Source organism: Microcebus murinus, chromosome 3, assembly GCF_040939455.1.
Source record: "Microcebus murinus isolate Inina chromosome 3, M.murinus_Inina_mat1.0, whole genome shotgun sequence".
NCBI classification, from domain to species: Eukaryota; Metazoa; Chordata; class Mammalia; order Primates; family Cheirogaleidae; genus Microcebus; species Microcebus murinus.
The window spans coordinates 50,415,451-50,435,593 of record NC_134106.1 but is presented as its reverse complement, the minus strand read 5'-3'; the positions used below and the strand labels follow the sequence as shown (position 1 = coordinate 50,435,593).

Genomic DNA, 20,143 nt, shown 5'->3' with positions numbered 1-20,143 from the left:
TAAAGATTGCTTTTGTAAAAGTTTACATTTGTAGCCAATAACTTAAGGGCAAAGAAAGATACCAGAAAGACTAGTTTTGCTCCATTTCTTTTACTTTTACTATACACATAAATATACTGGATCAAACAATACTTTTTTTCTCGCTACATATTTTTATTTTTATTTCACACACATATTTCATATAATTTTTATTTAAGGGCCATTAGAAATCTTTCCTATGAATTTGGTCACTAGAATACAGTAAGTTGTAAACTTCTTTAGAAAACTTTTACACTGTCAATGTAGATTTACTTACTCTGAATAAGAGTTCAGAAATATTTTGATACTGCTGTAAATAGCAGTTTTGGTACACAGACAGACTTTATTAAACCACAAGTGTGATTTTCTATATAAGTCTATGCCCACTGAAAGGTTACTTAGTAATTAATTATATGAGTTATATAGATTAATTATATGAGTATAAAAATTATGAGTATAAAAAATAATATAGATTAATTATATGAGTAATACTAATAGTATGCTATCATTCAGAACACTAGTTCTTAAACTTTCAATCTCAGGACCGCTTTATAATCTTAAAAGCTGAGAATCCTAAAGAGCTTTTGTTTGTGTGGGTTATAATATCAGTATTCACCACATCAGAAATTAAAATACAGAAATTAAAAATATATTTATTAATTCATTAATAAAAGACTTCTTGCATGTTAATATATTTTTATTAAAAATAATTATATTTTCCAAAATGAAAAAAAATTAGTAGGAAGAATGGTACTATTTGACATTTTTTTGCAAATCTCTTCAATGTCTGACTTAATAGAAGACGACTGGATTCTCCTATCTATACAATTTGTACGTAGCATTCTTTGATGTTACACAAAATTTGATAAATGGTAGTTTTTCTTCTTCTTCTTCTTTTTTTTTTTTTGAAACAGGGTCTCACCCACTCTGGATGCAGTGGTGGGATTATAGCACTCACCTCAAACTCCTGGGCTCAACTGATCCTCTGTCTCAGCCTCCCAAAGCACTGGGTTTATAGGGCTGAGCTACTGCAGCCAGCCCAAATGAGAATTTCTTAAAGATTAGTTGCAATGGAATCTGAAACTGTATCAATGAACTTTTCCTACTCTGTTAACATCAAAATCCACTGATTTATCTCATACTTTGAATGGATCTTTAACCCATGTATGATTTTTTTTTTTTTTTTTTTTGAGATAGAGTCTCACTCTGTTGCCTGGGCTAGAGTGCCATGGTGTCAGCCTAGCTCACAGCAATCTCAAACTCCTTGGCTCAAGTGATAGTTCTGCCTCAGCCTCCCGAGTAGCTGGGACTACAGGCATGCACCACCATGCTCAGCTAATTTTTTCTATATATATTTTTAGTTGGCCAATTAATTTCTATTTTTAGTAAAGACGGGGTATCGCTCTTGCTCAGGCTGGTTTTGAACTCCTGACCTCGAGCAATCCACCCGCCTCAGCCTACCAGAGTGCTAGGATTACAGGTGTGAGCCACCATGCTCGGCCCCCATGTATGATTTTTAAAAACATAATGCATTGGTTGTTTGGAAAACACTGTGACTCACTGAGTTATGCAGATCTTCCAAATGCTGAAACATTTTATTTCACTGTACAATATATTAAAAAATTACATTCGTCAATATGACCACCAATCACATCAAAAGAGTCTTTAAGTATTGAGACATTGTCAAGCACATCAAAGCAGGTAAGTTTTCTGAAACTGTAATTCTCACTTGAAAGCTTGAATTTCATCACTGATAACAAATACTTTGTTTCCTTTAAGTGACCAGCTCATTTTCAAGAAAATGTCTGCCAAATACCTAAGTCTGAATAACCATATTTTCTGTCATTCTCTCAAGTAAAAATAGTTTACTATTTTTAAAAAAGCAGCTAGTTTACTTCATGACCCAAACAATTACACAATTGCTTTTCCTCAAGAAAACCATTATATATTGGTGTGCAGTAGAAGTACACTTTCCAGTTCATCAGAGTATTAAAAAGATATACATTCAAAGGTCAAGATTTAATAAGATTAGGCTGGGCGTGGTGGCTCATGCCTGTAATCCTAGCACTCTGGGAGGCAGAGGCAGGCAGACTGTTTGAGCTCAGGAGTTCAAGACCAGCCTGAGCAAGAGCAAGACTCCGTCTCTACTAAAAAAAATAGAAAGAAATTAGCTTATATATAAAATTAGCCAGGCATGGTGGTGCATGCCTGTAGTCCTAGCTACCTGGGAGGCTGAGGTAGAAGGATCGCTTGAGCCCAGGAGTTTGAGGTTGCTGTGAGCTAGGCTGATACCATGGCACTCTAGCCGAGGCAACCATGCGAGACTCTGTCTCAAAAAAAAGATTTAATAAGATTAGTAATTTTTACTGCTTCATCAAGGACATTCTTAAGTGAAAATGGATTTTTTTCTTCTGTTTTTCTTTTTTAACTATGCAACTAGGTACTACTAGTACTGTTTGGTGCCCCTGCCTACATGTGGGCTAAAGCTCTAACGGTTTTACTCACAATTGCTTTTGCATTATCTGAGCAAATATTAACACAGTAAGAAAAAAAAAAATCTTTGTATTATTATGCAAATTGTTTCAACCTCATCGACCCTCTAAAAGGATTCCAGTACTCCAGTGGTCCACATACCATATGTTGAGAACTGCTGATCTAGAGACCTGTCCATTTGTCATAAATTTACTATTACATAATATACTAAAAAAGATGAGGTTATCAGTTTTCTAAAAGGTATTACTAATACGAGCATAAATACTAACATACAAACCATTTTCCACATTTTACTTTTGACCTGAAGAAACTACCAGGTGACACACAAATTTCACTACAAAATAAGCAATAGATTATTTTTTACCTAAAGTGGGCATCTCACAATCTTTATTCTCCTTAGTGTTCCTTTTAACATATTTTATCAACCAGTTGAAAATGTGAACGTCACAATGAACTGAAATGTCCACCTCTTCCCAGCGCTGGGCATCCATAGATAAATATTCAGCAAAGTACTTCATTTCTGATATCAAAAGATCTCGTGGGCAAATAAAATCTTCTTTCAAGTTTTTTGCTTCATCACATACATGGATCACCATGTTTGGCCTTCATAAAAAATGTTACACAAAAATGAAATTATTAGAGTTTTAGAGAAGAGCCAAGAATACCGACATTTAGTGGAGGTAAGAGAACAGGATGTTTTTGGAGATTCTGACCACAAATCAGTTTCATAGGGTTTTGACATTCAGAATTTTTCAAATAAGTGTCTTGCTAACCTGATTGTATCTTAGAACATGACTAATTTTAGTAAGCTACTGACTTAATAAAACAAAAATATTATTCCTAAAAGACTTAATTTACATGCTTTAAAATTTCTTTTTCAAATTATAAATTAAGAATAAGTTTATAAAAATAATACCAATTCACAAAGAAAAATTAAATAAGACATTGTAATTCTTGTGAGGAACATAAAACAGCACTTTTACATGGCTATGGGTATGAGAAGAATATAATAATACTAAAATTTTAATATTTAAAAAAACTCAGCTAAAATTATTCATTAAAGAGTAAAATGAAAAATTAGCATGCTTTACTTAGCTATTTTTAACAGCAAGAAAGTTTGCTTTTGGGCATTTATTAAATATAAATTAATAAATGTAGTTAAAAGGATTCTTAGGACTATAATGTACTTATTTATATATTTAAAAATAATTTAAGAGTAAGTTTAGATGATACATCAGAAAGTTTGCTTCAAAAATTATATTCCCCTTGAATTTACTTTCTTTGGAAATTATATCACCTCAAAAAGAAACATCATGCACTCATTGCATTGTCCCAAAAGGCTTAAAAAAAAAAAAAATCAGTATGGTCCATATCTACCTTCATGTCATTACAAAAGGAAGAGTATAAACAAAAAGAGACATACTATCCTATAATATGAATTTATTTTGTCTAATTCACAAATTTCTAATGCAAAATAATTACAGATGCAAAATAATTTGAACTAAAATTGGGCTACCAGAAAAAGGATTATAATCACCACTCTATCAAAGTCAAAAGAATTTAAATAACTTTTCACAAACTGTTCCTCCAAAGAAATCATAGTCAAAATATAAACAGGTAATAACTGATATAATAAAACATCAAGTTTCTGTGGGTTTGGGCTATAATATGAAATATTAGATAATTTCAGTAAAAAATTATTTGGAAAATTTTTGTGTCATACAAACAAACCTTTCTGTTAAAAATCTATGTGAATAAGAACCACTGAACTATATCCTTTAAAAGGGTGAATTTTTTTATTGTGTAAAATACACATAACAAAATTTACCCTTTTAACCACTTTTAAGCTTAGAGTTCAGTAGCATTAAAGTACATTCACCATCATTCACCTCCAGAACTTTTTCAAAAGGGTGAATTTTATGATATATAAATTATATATTAATCAAGCTGCTATTTAAAAATCTATTGAAAGGTGCACAAAGGAACTTTCAGGAATGATATTGATTTGGGTGATGGTTATATGGTGTACCCATCTGTCAAAAATCATCAAAGTGAACACTTAGAATATGTACAGTTTATTATATATAAAATAGACAAAACAATACAAAACTATCAAAACTTGCAATACATTGAAAAGACATAGCCTAATTTTTAAACCTTTCTATAATGAATAATTATATTCAAACAGTTATAAAATATACATCTACTTTCTTTAATAAAGTTGGAGAACTAATGGCACAGATTTTTCTTTGGGTATTAAAATGTACTTTTCAAAGTTTTATGTTAACACATATTATTTCTAATATTTACAAATATAAAAATAAAATTTCTAAAATAGGAAAATGTAGTCTAATTTGTAAATAATAACATGAGCAAGCCATATGTTTAGGTATAGTCATAGTTCAACACACGAACCAAGCTGATTCCAATTGTTTCAGCAATTGTGTAATGTGAAATTCCGAAATTATGGTAACTGATGCACATAATCACCAATCATATATTTTATAATTTAATGTTGATATTAATATTAAATCTTATCTAGCAAACAACCAGCCTCCTACCCTTCAGATTCTTCAGTCTTTTCTCCACCATTACGAGTAGTACAATTTTCACTTTCTGAAGAACAATTCCTTGTGGAAGCTATACTATGTTTTCCTTAAATACAGAAACAAACACATACAAAAAAAAAGGGGGGGAGTTAGCATTTCTAGCTGAGAATGGGTCTTTACTTATTGAATGGTAATACTGTAAATGCATGGTTTCCAAGGCTATTTAAAGGTGGTACTTGTAAGGTGGCATTTTCCCTTAATATTTCTGAAAGTATAAGGAAGAAACCGTACAAAAAATATGAATCACAAATTGATAATGTTACAATGAAGATTTCAAAAAATATTAATGCAGTGTGTACAAATATGGGTCAAATGTTCAAAAGCCAACAGCATAGTTTTCTCTTCCTGAAGCGAATTTTTATATCAATACTCTGCTGAGATTAAAATAGCTCACTACACCCTGAGGATTTCTAAAACCAGTTATTATTTGGAATTGCAAAAACATCTCTTTTGCTCTGCTACTGTGTCATTTGAAGCTCTTATTGACTGCAATAAAGAGTGGCTGTAGGCTTGGCACGATGGTGTTTGCCTGTAGTCCCAGGTATGTGGAAAGATTGCTTGAGCCCAGGAGTTCAAGATCAGCCTAAGCACCACAGTGAGATCCCCATCTCTTAAAAAAAAAAAAAAAAAGCAGCTATAAAAAGATTGAAAGACAAGCAAAGTGCTCTCAGAAATTTAAAAAAAAAAAAAAATTAATGAAGCAGAAGTCTCCAACCCTTTTGGTACCAGGGACTGGTTTTATGGAAAACAATTTTTCCACAAACGGTTTCAGGATGCTTCAAACGCATTACACTTATTGTGCACTTTATTTCTATTATTATTACATTGTAATATATAATGAAATAATTACACAACTCACCATAATGCAGAATCTAATGTTGCCACTGATCTGACAGGAGGCAGAGCTCAGTCAGTGATGCTAGCAATGGGAAGTGGCTGTAAATACAGATGAAGCTTTGCTCACTCATTCACTGCTCACCTCCTGCTGCATGGCCTGGTTCCTAATAGGCCACAGACCAGTACTAGTCCATGGCCTGGGGGTTGGGAACCACAGAAGTAAAGGGTATAGTGCTGGCTGGGAGCGGTGGTTCATGACTGTAATCCTAGCACTCTGGGAAGCTGAGGAGGGAGGATAGCTTGAGGTTAGGAGTTCTAGACCAGCCGGAGAAAGAGCCAGACCCCATCTCTACTAAAAATAGGAAATTTAGCTGGGCATGGTGGTGTGTGCCTATTGTCCCAGCTACCCTGGAGACTGAGGCAGGAGGAATTTCCTGAGTCCAGGAATTTGAAGTTGCAGTGAGCTGTGATGAGGTTACTCTGTCTCAAAAACAAAAAAACCCAAAAAGGCATAATGCAAATCCCTTTAAAGTAAAATAACATTCATAATAAATAATAAATATGAAATAATTATGCCAACAGATTAGAGTAGAAAATTTTGATTTTTTTTGGTGATATGTTTGACCTATATATTGACACTTAAAAATTTTTAAATATAGCAAAGATAAATATAATTTTCAAAATTCAGGAAGATACAAACACTAATAGATTTTTCTTTAAAATGTTTATATTAACCTTTAAACAAAGAAAGAAAAGTTGATTGGAATACATAATATTTTGTAGAATCATCATAAGGACAAGTGCTGTATTTTAAAGTCTTACCTGTTTTGGAAACTGCATCCTGACCAATTGGAGTCTCCTGAAATTCTCCCTGTGTGTCAAGAAGCGATGATTTGATATATGTGGCTAAAGTTTCAACAGGACTCTCTCCAGCAGCCATTAGGGGATTATACTGATTGTCAACAGGTGAGCTTCCACTGCTCTTCAGTTCATCAAACCTTTTTGCACACTGTCATGATATAAAATAAAAGAAATAGAAGTTTGGAGGCTGGGCGCAATGGCTTACACCTGTAATCCTACTATTCTGGGAGGCTGAGGTGGAAGGACTGCTTGAGCTCAGGAGATCTAGGCTGGCTTGAGTAAGAGAGAGACCCTGTTTCTACTAAAAATAGAAAAATTAGCTGGGCATCATGGCATGCACCTGTAGTCCCAGCTACCTGGGAGGCTGAGGCAGGAGGATGACATGAGCCCATGGGTTTGAGGTTGCAGTGAGCTATGATGATGCCACTGCATTCTAGCCCAGGTGACAGAGGGAGACTGCCTCAAAAAAAAAAAAAAAAAAAAAAAAGAGGTTTGGGAATTTTTTTTTGAGACAGAGTTTCACTCTGTTGCTTGGGCTAGAGTGCCATGGCAGCAGCCTAACTCAGCAACCTTAAATCCCTGGGCTAAAGCAATCCTGCTGCCTAAAGTAGTTGGGATTACAGGCATGTGCCACATGCCTGGCTAAAATTTTCTGTATCTTTTTAGTTGTCCAGCTAATTTCTTTCTATTTTTAGTAGAGAAGGGGTCTCACTCTTGCTCAGGCTGGTTTTGAACTCCTGACCTGGAGTGATCCTCCTGCCCCAGCCTCCCAGAGTGCTAGGATTACAGGTGTGAGCCACCATGCCCGGCCTGGGAATGTTTTAAATAAAGAAATGAGAAGATATTTTCTTGCCTTCTATTTGAAGGTACTTTTCTATAATTATTTTTTGTAAGTTAGTAGTAATCTGTTGAATAACATCTAGAAAATCTGTACATGTTTCACTACACAAAAGAATCTGGCTTATTTTTTTCTCTTTTTAAATTCAGGGTAGAATTTTATATTAACATGCTTTAACTCAAAAAAATATGTTTATGCTCTTGTACAAATATGAAGACTACCTTCGTCAACCATATATTCCTTTGCTCTGCATCTGTTAACACCTGATACTTTTAATAATTTAGTTAAAAACTTGGCTTTTATTTTTATATTAACTGAGATCCTACCAGGAATAAGACCAAACCCTAACCTTCAGTGTAAAGCAAACAAAGTGTAACTGATTGGTGACACTAGATTTTCTTATTAAAATAATAAAGACTTGGTCACATGTGATGCCATGGCTCACACCTGTAATCCCAGCAATTTGGGAGGCTGAGGTGGGAGGACTGCTTCAGCCCAGGAATTTGAGGTTGTGATGATTGCAGTACTGTATTCCACCCTGGGTTACAGAGCGAGACCTTGTTTCTTGGAAAAAAAAAGTACTTTTGAGAGAAAAGTGGCAAAAGAAGGCCACAACAGGCTTATACATATAGTATTTGTGTTAAAATTAGCAATTTAATTTCAGCAAAACCACTATTACTCATCACATTAAGTTAGCATTATTAGTATGAATTGTGTTGGTTTTAGTGTTCATTTATGTAGTGTATAAATTTGGTTTATAGTTGTATGAAGTGTGTTTATACCTAGTATTATTAGTGCCTATTTAATTTATATCATAATAAAAATAAAGTCATCATTGAGAGTTTCCAAGTTTTTTCCTTTAAAAAGGTTTTTTTTTTTTTATTTATTTATTTTTATTTTGGTAAAAAGGTTTTGATATTACTTAAGTTTGAGAAACACAGCATGAGGGATTTTTTTTTTTTTTTTTTTTTTTTGAGACAGAGTCTCACTTTGTTGTCCAGGCTAGAGTGAGTGCCGTGGCGTCAGCCTAGCTCACAGCAACCTCAATCTCCTGGGCTTGAGTGATCCTTCTGCCTCAGCCTCCCGAGTAGCTGGGACTACAGGCATGCGCCACCATGCCCGGCTAATTTTTATATATATATATCAGTTGGCCAATTAATTTCTTTCTATTTATAGTAGAGACGGGGTCTCGCTCTTGCTCAGGCTGGTTTTGAACTCCTGACCTCGAGCAATCCGCCCGCCTCGGCCTCCCAAGAGCTAGGATTACAGGCGTGAGCCACAGCGCCCGGCCAGCATGAGGGATTTAATAACACATAATCTGATTTATAAAAATTTTATCTGCCCATAATTTTATTTATTTTATTCATTTTTATTTTTACTTTTTTTTTTTTTTTTTTGAGACAGAGTCTTACTCTGTTCCCCAGGCTAGAGTGAGTGCCATGGCATCAGCCTAGCTCACAGCAACCTCAAACTCCTGGGCTCAAGCCATCCTACTTCCTCAGCCTCCCGAGTAGCTGGGACTACGGGCATGCGCCACCATGCCTGGCTAATTTTTTGTATATATTTTTAGTTGGTCAATTAATTTGTTTCTATTTTTAGTAGAGACGGGGTCTCACTCTTGCTCAGGCTGGTTTCCAACTCCTGACCTTGAGTGATCTGCCCACCTCAGCCTCCCAGAGTGCTAGGATTACAGGCGTAAGCCACTGCACCTGGTCTCTACCCATAATTTTACAGGAACACTTATTTTGCTTAAATTAAGATATTATTAGTGACTTCATAGCAAGTGGGTTAACACATTAACTGCCAAAGTGAGTTGTGTTTAACTAATGCTAGGTTTGAGCCTGGGGCCTCATGAAACATATATAATTCAGATGTCTCTTCACCTTGGGTGTCATGTGATGCACAGGTAACTCATGTCGCCATGCTGTAACATACAAGTTACATGATGGGTGGCCCCCTGGGCAAAACCCTGTAGTTAGTTCATGAAAATCTTACTTGTTGATGTTCCTATTGTTACAATTAGTATTGACAATTTAATTCTAAAAATGTGGATTAAATGAATGAAAGTCAGTAAATTTCATTTTTCTATTTGTTTACCTTTAAATTATACTTAAGCCTGACAAATCAAGAAAAATACTTTACCCTTATGAACTATTTCTCAAGTTTTAGATTACTTTTTACAGTACTAATTTTCAAGTTTTTATTTATATTTTTATTGAAAAAACAGAAAATAAAAAATGAATTTTTCATTAAATTAGAAAGGACTGTTTTGCTTTCAAAGTTTTTATTCTATTTTTGTAATTAAATACCATGGCCCCAAGGAAAAATTTTTTTCCAGTGTGGCAACGTGTTAGTATATAATTAACATAATTTGTATCTAGTTAAATAATACAGATATGTACATATAGTATTAATACATACATATGTATATGTAAACCTCAAATAGTTTTTTTCTTTGGTTATTGTTTCTTTAAATTGACCAACTTTTCTGATTTTTTTCAGGAGATATCTGAGGGACTGTCATTTACCTCTTTGGGTGTTAATCCTGGCACGAGCCTTGCTACTGTTTCCCAGTTGATGGTCTGAGGGATTCCAAGTAATGGATAAAGGATCATGTCCAACACCATTTGGTTATTATTGTTCACGAAATTGTTGTTTTCTGAATATCCACGACTCATCTTTTGGAACTAGGAACAGGAAAGACAAACAACTTTATTTAAATTCAAAATCCAAATATTGTCAGAACATTATAGATCAGTTATAATTCATTCTTAAGAATTATCTACTATTATATAAAGGAAAAATAAAACTGATCTAAAATAAACAAACAACATATATCCCAAATCTCTTCAAATATAAATGTATTTGAATATTATGGGTTGATGGATTTATAAAAAGATGGACAGATGGATAAATATATGATAAAAAACATCATTAAAAAACCACAAAAAACATCATAATAAAACATTGGGAAAAAAAGTTAAATATAATTTATCTTTCTAAAAAATCCTTAAATGTACCTGATTTATACTCTGATTAGCAACTTGTGGGATGGTGGAATTAAGCTATAAAACATACCAAGCATAGCTGATTTGGATGAATTATAATTTCATTCTATTCCTAAGCAAGATCCCTTTTTTCTGTGAATGAATGTCCACGTTATAAACAAGGAAGGCTGAGCATACTGAATTTTTACTGATATAATAAAATAAAATTTAAAACCAAGTTATTCTGATATTTTAGGTTAAGCATAATAATTATTGTGTCCTGTGATAATTAGTTATAAATGATGGGAAGATTAAATCAACATCTCCAGTGTTATTTCTACATGTTTGAAACAATTCTACTTTGGAAAGTTCTTCTCTTTTTCCCTGTATTCAGAAGTAATGTGACAACTGGCCTGATAAGGTTTACTACTTACACACACACACACACACACCTGCAGAGTGGAGGCTTCCCAAGCTTCTTCACCTGGCTCCCCACCCACCTCTTCTCCCATCACAACCTCTAGTTCAATCCAGGAGACCTTGAATAACAATATCCAGTGCCCTTCATCTTAGTCAAGGGTGTACTAGACTTTCAGACAATAGGATTACCAAGAAAAAAGGCTCCAGATGGCTTTCCAAACTAAATGTGGTTCAACAAACATTTAGTGAGCCCCAACTACGTGCCATATATCAAGGATACAAAAATCCCTATTATGACCTGTCCTCAAGTAGTCTGGTGAAGAACACTGGCAGACAAACAGACAATTGTTAATATCATATTAACATCATTTTGGCTAAGAGCCACAGCAGAGGGGAGCCATGGAGGGGCAGAGGAGTGACATAATGGCTGTCATTTACTGAGTATCTTCCAGGAGCCTAGAACTATGCTAAGTCTTTTATATGTTATTTCAATAAATTCTTACCTCACCCCTATACAATAGGTGCTCTCCCCAATTTTACAAGACAAGGGAACAGGTTCAGAGAAATTAAGTAATTTGTACTTACTTAGCTAATAAGAGGCAGAGAAAGATTCAAACTCAGGTAAAACTGACTCTTAAATCCATGCTTTCTATTCTATACAAGATGTATGTAGGAATAGTATGACGGAGACAGTGGATTGGGAGTAATGGCTGAGGGTGGGGAGGGACAGAACCTAATACATTTTTAATTTAGTTAAGAGTCAATGAAACAGTTTTGAAAACTCCTGTTTGTGAGGTGGTGGTGAGGGGAAGGTTGTGGTATCAAAGAGAAAGAGAAACTACCCATTCCATTTCAGGAACCTTTTTATATCAATGTATATGAGACACTTCTTATTTTATTTCAAACATTTACTTATTTCAAACATTTACTGAGTCCCATAGCACTATGTGCCAGGCACTGTATCTAAAGTTAGAACATAAATGTTACAGATGAAAATAATGACAGAGGTTTATGGCTAGTCTTATCTATAATTCGACTAACCCTAATTCTAGGTTGGGAATACAATCTCCACATATAAGCTGTTGCTGTTGAAAAATGTGGTCTACTTTAGGATAAGAAGTTCAAAGCAAAGATCCACTGACAGACCAGTACAATGGAAAAAGCAGTGTACACGGGAGTCTGGAGTTCTGGTTTGAGTTTGAGTTCTATCACATGCCAGTCAAGGTAAGTCATTTATCCTTGCTGAATTGGAGCAATAAAATTTGGTGATGGTAATATTTCTGACTGATGTGTAGAGAGAATCAAAGGGATTATTTTGTGAAAGCACTTTGAACACAATAAAAGTATCTCACAAATGAGATGCAGCATAAAATAAAAGTATCTACTTCCTAGGATTGTGTTGAGGATTATATGGGATATTTAAAACACAGTGCAGGGGTTGGAATATAGTAAGTACTCAATAAATGTTAACTGTGATTAATACTATGTAATTGTTTACATAAGAAGCTGGTATAGGAAGTCAGTTGGTAAACATCATAAAGTTATCCTACATGTGTCTCCATGAACATTAAAAACAAATTACAAAAGAAAAACATTAAGTACTCTAAAATTGTAGCTTCCTATCAACCAGGGATGTACCTTGTTGAAGGGCCAGTATGGTGTAATGGTTAAGAGTGTAGACTCTGGAGCCAGACTGTTCAAATTTGTAACCGTTTCTACCACTTAAGGTATCATCTAATTCAGATTAGTTTATCTCTGTGCCTCAATTTCCTCCCCTGTAAAACAGAAATAACAGTAGTTAGTTCACAGACTTTTATTTATTTTTTTTTTTTTGAGACAGTCTCACTCTGCTGCCCTAGCTTGAGTACAGTGGCATCATCATAGCTCACTGTAACCTCAAGCTCCTGGGCTCAACCGATTCTTCTGCCTCAGCCTCTCAAGTAGCTGGGACTACAGAGGCACATTACCATGCCTGGCTAATTTTTTCTATTTTTTTGTAGAAGCGGGTCTCGCTTTTGCTCAGGCTGGAACTCACATACTTTTGAGAATATATGAAAAGTGTTACCTGGCACAGAATGAGGACTATATAATGCTTGCAGTACCGTGTTTCCCCCAAAATAAGACAGGGTCTTATATTTATTTTTCCTCAAGAAGACACCCTAGGGTTTATTTTCAGGGGATGTGTTATTATTTTAAGTACGGTACAACAATCTACATTTATTCAAATATAGTTAAGTCGTCTTCCTCTGGAACATCATCATAACTCCAAACCCTGAATTCCATCCTGAATTTCTTGCGACTCTATTTCCTTTAGAACCATTGGGCCCAATCTCTCATGTCGAGCAACAGAGCTCTCATGGGGCAGATGAGAAGGGCTGCCCTTCTTCTTTACCACTCCACGATGAAATGCATGGCTTGTGCAGATACACTGGGTAGCCACACCCATCACTAGGTCTTATTTTCAGGGTAGGGTTTATATGGCACAAATGCTTAGAAATCCTGCTAGGGCTTATTTTATGGATAGGTCTTATTTTGGGGGAAACACGGTAGTAGCACTACCACCCCAGAGATCCTTGGATTAAACAGATTCATAAAATGAGTAGAAAGAGGCAGTTATAGATTCTTATCCAGCTTTACCACTTCTAGCAGTGTAACCTAACGCCTCAATTGTCTCAGCTATAATATAAGGAAAATTATACCTACTTTTGAGGTTATGGTGATGATTAAATAATACTATATATAAAGCACTCAGAACTGCATGCAAAAGGTGTTCAATAAATAATTTATTACTACTATTATTTTTCTCCTCCCTACTTTGGCCATTATTGGCACAAAAAATTTCCAAGAATTAGTTTAATAACTATAAAGCACTGCCTTGCACCCATTAGAAAACAGATTTTACAGAACTTCATTTTTTTTTAAATAGTTGATCATCTCAAAGTCTGGTGAAAAAATTGAATGAATCCAAAAGTAATGCCCTTTCACATATCTCCAGCTGAGTTTGACGAAATCCTTGGGAAAGCAGGCTTGGAAGAGCCTTGAGAAATTTCTATTAATTTTTCTTTTTAGTTCACTGGACTATGGTTTCTCTGATGTGCTGGGCCTTCTGTTTTTCCCCAGAAAAGTGACCAGCAAGGCAGAAAGTGCCAAAAATGTTTGCTTAATTAACGAGAAAGTCACAAAACCTTAACACAGATTTAATGTAACTTTTGAAACCCACTCCAAACTGAGGATCCACAACTCATTCATTCATTCATCTAGTTTCCACACACAGCATTACCATAACTCATTTAAATAGTTAAGTATCTACACTGTCTTGCTGCATCACATCTTGCTGGATTAATCAATTTAGTTTTGAATTTACAAAATTCTCGAAAGACCTAGTTTCTCGTTAACGAACAAGGCATTGTTCTCTACTTGTTTGCCTAGTACATGCATCACTTTCATGCCACATAATTTGGGAGGCATGTCTAGGCATAGGATGTCTTACTATAATTTGTTTGGGCCTTGGTAGAAAACAATCTAAAATGGAATTCAGAGCAAGTCCTCTGGGTACTATTTTTTCTTCACTTCCAAAAGGATTCATTTAAAATTTCAAGAACATTGTCCATGTCAAACACTTAAAAATTTATATGTATATTTCAAATATAATACACATTTATGCTAGACAAGTTCAAAGAGACTTTAAGGGTGGGCGTGGTGGCTCATGTCTGTAATACCAGCACTTTTGGGAGGCCAAGGTGGGAGGATCCCTTGAGGCCAGGAGTTGGAGATCAGCCTGAGCAACATAGTGAGACCTCAACTATACAAAAAAATTTTAAAAATTAACCCAGCATGGTGGTGTAGTCCCAGCTATTTAGGAAGTTTAGGCAAGAGGATTGTTTGAGGCCAGGAGTCTGAGATTACAGTGAGCTGTGACGATGCCACCGCACTACTACACTCTAGCCTGGGCAACAGAGCAAGACCTTGTCTCTAAAAAAACAAAACAAAACAAAACAAAACACCACACAGCGAACTTTAAATCATCTAAATATATATAAAAAAAAATTCTGTTGAAAATTTCAACCTTCTCTTCACACAACTGAATCATACTGAGCAAGGTTAGACTATCCAGCATTAATTCTAGTTAAATGAATGTTCTAGAAATCATCTTAAAGAGTCTGAATGCAAGTATAAAAGGTATAACATTGATGGATAATCCTTAATAAAACATACGTTCTCTTGAAATAGTTGTCACAGTATACCTCATCTGGAAAAAAAGTATAAAATTATCAAAAACTGTGACAATAAGAAAAGTTCAAAGTACCTTACTACTAAATCTATTCCCGTTCATGATAAAATATCAAAATTTTAAATTTGCTTAAGGTAAAATGTGTTATTTACTAAAAATAAAAATTCAATTTGTTTAATAGACTACACTTTTTAAGAACATACCACACTATTTGGGAGGCAAATCCCTTTTCCCATTCCCTTATCTTTGTTTATGTGTATGTATTAATAAGACTAACCTAAGTCACTCCCACACCAGACAGAGATTCAGACAGGCATCTGATGTCTTTTTTTCTCCAAGGAGAAAAAGGCCATTGTAGACAAGAGACATTTTTCCTAGGCAGTGGCAAGATGGGAAGAGAGGGGGCCCGTGGGGCAGGTCAAAGGCCTTTGGCATAACTGAGGGTGGCGGTAACACTGACTCATCCTGGACCAGGGAGAAGCCTTGTGCCCAGGTTTCCTGACTCTTGGCCACAGATGAGATCCGAGGCAGTGGCTTTGATGGTGAAGGAAAAAGTAAAATCACATCCCAAACCCAGGATGAGTACATCCAAGCCCTTCAAACCTCGGGCTCAGAGGCTCACTGTGCGGCGTGTCCTCGGGGAACCCCAAGACTTTCTTGGCCCCCCTCCCGCTTAGGCGCAGCTCTCGGGGAGCCGGGCGGGTGAGGGGCGGACAAAGGCGCCGCGCGGGGACGAGGCGGAGGCGGAGGCAGATGCGGGGCAGAGGACCTGGGCGCTGCCGGGCCGGCGAGGCTGGCGTTCCCTCATCTGGTGCGCGGGCGGGACCAGCTGCGGACATGTGGAACCGGCGGGCTGCGGGCCACCGGCCGGCGGACTGCTGGGTGCTGCGGGCTGTGCGTGGGCACGTTTGGGCGAGCAGGACCCCGGCCCAGCCCGCCCCGCCGTGGGTGAGGGGCCGCGGCGGGAACAGGCTGCCTGCAAGCGGTACTGCCCGTCGCCGCCCTTCCCGCTACACGGCGGGCACCCGAGACCCTCGGCATCTAGCTCACCTCTACAGGGCCGCGGCGGCCCCTGCTGCGCCTCTGTCACCTGTAGCGGCCGGCACCGCCCGCGCTCCCGCCATGAAGCAGCCGCGACCCAGCCAGCTACCCCGACCGTGACGCCCTCACACGCCGACCCCACCCGCTCCCAGGCGGCGGCCCGGGACTAGCGCCGAGGGGCGGGCGAGCGCCGGGCCGAGGCCGCCCGACCAATCGCAGGCCAGCGCCACAGCAGCAGAGCCAATGAGCGAGGAGCTGCAGCCGGGCAGGAGGGAGCGGGACCGGCGGCAGCGGAGGACTGCGGCCTTGCGGGGCGGGCGCCGTCCCCTTCGCCTCTAGCTTTCACTCCCGGCTTGTCGCAGTGCAGCGTCCCCACCCTCCTAGCGTCTGGTCTCCTAGCAACCAGATCCTCAGAGCCTGATCTAGGTGACCAACTTCGAGTCCAGAAGAAAAGGGAATTTATGAGAGATGAAGGGACTCTAAAGAATGGATAAAATGCTTCTTGGTACAGTTCATTTGGTAGCTTTGCTCAGGTAGAACGGGAAAATTGTATGACCTAAGAAACACCAAAAGTATCTTTTAGACCAAACTGTCTTTATCAGGAGGTATCTCTTTAAAAATGTTAAGTAGCTCTGGATTACAGATTCGGTTTTCATTAATAGATTCGTGTGTGTGTGTGTGTGTCTGTGTATGTTAAAGTTACTGTGAATACTAAGACTGGGCATCAGTAAAATGTGTAAGCTTCAATATTGTAAGGTAAATGCTACATGTCAGTATCTCTCTGATTTCCACTTGGAATATGGCTGAGAACCTAAATTAAATGTTAGGATCAGAGAGGACGGAAAAAGTAAAGCCTTATCCAAATGAGAAATTACCATAATGAAACCTAATAATTAAGTAGAGATTAAGTGCTCACTGTACAGAATGTCAGATTTTTCCAATGTTATCAATTGTGACTTTTCTGCAAATCTTTTACTATTTTTGTTCCACAAAGACATTAGAGTTACGCAAGTTTTATACCACAAAGATATTAGGCCAGGTAAATTCTTAAAGAGAAGCTGCTTGCCCTCTACTTCTCTCCTTTATCTTTTCACATAAGCTAGTGCTCAGTTGTGATGGTGATAAGCCATCTTCGTGAAAACAAGGACAACAAATAAGGGATTGTAGAGCATAACATAGAAGGAACTTGGGCCCTGAATTACCTTCTGAAGCGGAGCATACCTCTGGACTGCTACATGAGAAAAAATGTTTATCTTGCTTTAGCTACTGTATTTTTTTGTCCCTTTGTTACGGCACCTTAGTGTTTGCCCTAAAAGAGAAAGTTGGTCCCTGAAAGTGATGTGCTACAATAACAAAGATCTAATATATGGCATTGGCTAGCAGCTAGAAACATATTGCAGACTGGAAGGCTGGTGACTCTTCCCAAATTTATTGGGTAAAATGTCACCTGTGTTAACCTGGAAGGCAGATTATCAAGCCTATAGCTCTGAAGGCAGTGGTTTAGAAAAGGTCAGAATGTGTTTGTGTTGGCTACCACTGCTTGCTTCTAGCAAGGTTCAACAAAAAGAGATCAAGTCATTAAGAATTAACCAGTTTGCAAGCAGAGATTGAACAGAACTCTACTACTGGACACACTCCATATCTGTTCCTGTTATTGATCTATATACTAACAATCATCTCTGAGGGATCCATTCAGATACTTAACATCTTAAGCTTTCTCATCACTCTTTTCTAGAACAACATAAATTTACAGAATGACAGAGCTAGAAACAATCCTTGAGAGGTCAACTTCTTCCATCTTTTCAATTTAAGTCTCAAACACAGAGACAAGTGTAAGTGGCTTGTCCAAGGTCAAATGGTCAACTCATTGGGTTCATTGACTTTTGCCCAAAGAAGAATCTTTTTTTAGCATTGTATAGATGTTCCTTCTTGAGGCCCTTTGGGCAAAATGGGCGATTTTACCTAAGGCTTCCATCCAATTCCCCCTCCTCATGAAGTTTAACCCTTTTGTGTTCATAAGCTCATCTATTCCTCTATTACTTTTAGTACAGTCTAAGTTGCTTTAATAAGGACACCCAAAATACAGTGGCTTAAACACAAGTTTATTCGTCTTTCAAATTACAGAGGTAGGTGGTTCAGGGCTGGTAGGGCTGCTTTGCCATTCTTGACACACAGCTTCTGTGTCAGCATCTGAAATGGCTGCCAAATTCTCACTCCAACTTCCACACTCCACAGAAGGAATGGGAGGCAGGGCAGGAGAAATACATACCCATGTGTACCACTTTGTGTGGCTTTTGAAACACTTTTAACTAAAATGAAATGTGAAACTAAAAAGGAACCCCATTCATACTGAAAAAAATACACACAAAAATAATTTATGAACAAAAGGCAATAAAATAAATGCAAGTGCTTTTTGAGATTCCAGCTACTACCAAACAATACCTGAGGACAAGATTTAAAACTAAATGTAGGCCGGGCGCTGTGGCTCACGCCTGTAATCCTAGCTCTTGGGAGGCCGAGGCGGGCGGATTGCTCAAGGTCAGGAGTTCAAAACCAGCCTGAGCAAGAGCGAGACCCCGTCTCTACTATAAATAGAAAGAAATTAATTGGCCAACTGATATATATATAAAAAATTAGCCGGGCATGGTGGCGCATGCCTGTAGTCCCAGCTACCCGGGAGGCTGAGGCAGAAGGATCACTCGAGCCCAGGAGTTTGAGGTTGCTGTGAGCTAGGCTGACGCCACGGCACTCACTCTAGCCTGGACAACAAAGTGAGACTCTGTCTCAAAAAAAAAAAAAAAAAAAAAAAAAAAACTAAATGTAACCTTTTCTCCATAATAAGGCGAAGGGTTGTCCAAAACAACAAAATTAATGTGAAAAAGTTATCAATAAGCACTGTAATACCTGAAGGTCTGTAATAAATTAAAAGGATGTGTGTTGGGTACCATATTCACTCTCTATGTGTCTCTGATGGTTATGTTCCAGTGTGGAGTTTTACTACCAAAAAGTGGAGGACCCTGTTTGTAATACCCAGTTAAGTTTAGATGCCAAATGTTGAGACTCTTAAGTACTACATGGTGTCACTCCACATGGGTACATGTGGACAACATGTATGCCCAACATTGTGGGATCTTCACTGCTTACTGCTGGACAATATTCTTTCCCATCTCAGTACCTTTGCTAGAAACAAGTAGAATTTCTCATTCGTCTACTAGACTGCTGCTTGAGAATATCCCCGTTCCTAAATATTGTTCCATCTGATTCCCTTAGCAGGACATTAGTCCTTAAAGATAGCTCCTGATTCAAAATTGTATCTTGATAACATAGTTATTAAAAAGTGCTTATCACTTTTAACAAAAGTTAATGTATAGAGAGTCCTTACTATATGCCAGGTGCTCTGCTAAATGCATAATATACAGTATCCTTTAGTCCTCTCAGCAACTCAATAAAGTAGGTATGATTATCATCTTCATTTTTTAGATGAGGAAAGTAAGATACAGAGGTTAAATTCTCTAAGGAAACTAACTAGAAAGTGGCAGACCTGTAATTCAAACACAGGCCTGTCTCCACATTTAACAATGTGGTAAGAAGTTAAATATTCTGTCCTTGAAAATGTTGTTGGTGGTTAGAGACAGGGAAAATACATAAAGACTCCTTAATTTGGTGTTCATAATAACCTTTATTAGTTTACCAGTTATCTTAATCCTCTCATTTTCCAGTCCCAGAAATGTATGAAAAAATCTTGATCCATTTTGAACTTAATGAATACTAACAAGTTTCAAATGAAAAATGTGTTAGCCATTCATAT

At 37.2% G+C, this 20,143-nt stretch overlaps 1 protein-coding gene across 4 annotated transcripts in view; it reads right to left on the bottom strand.

Annotated features, from left to right (window-relative positions):
- Window positions 1-16,503, bottom strand: part of SANBR (SANT and BTB domain regulator of CSR) — a 59,667-nt gene extending 43,164 nt beyond the window's left edge. Inside the window, exons 1-7 of one of the 4 annotated variants that reach the window (XM_076000810.1) lie at window positions 16,345-16,503; window positions 15,572-15,828; window positions 12,702-12,838; window positions 10,185-10,343; window positions 6,780-6,966; window positions 5,073-5,166; window positions 2,876-3,114 (exon numbers count right to left, since the gene is read on the bottom strand). In XM_076000810.1, coding sequence (XP_075856925.1) covers window positions 2,876-3,114; window positions 5,073-5,166; window positions 6,780-6,966; window positions 10,185-10,334 — 670 coding nt within the window. In that variant the 5' untranslated portion in view covers window positions 10,335-10,343; window positions 12,702-12,838; window positions 15,572-15,828; window positions 16,345-16,503. Of the gene's footprint in view, window positions 1-2,875; window positions 3,115-5,072; window positions 5,731-6,779; window positions 6,967-10,184; window positions 10,344-12,701; window positions 12,839-15,571; window positions 15,829-16,344 lie in introns of those variants that run through there. The other 3 variants (XM_076000809.1, XM_076000811.1, XM_076000812.1) reach the window with 3 other exon arrangements.
- Window positions 16,504-20,143: the final 3,640 nt, after the last annotated feature.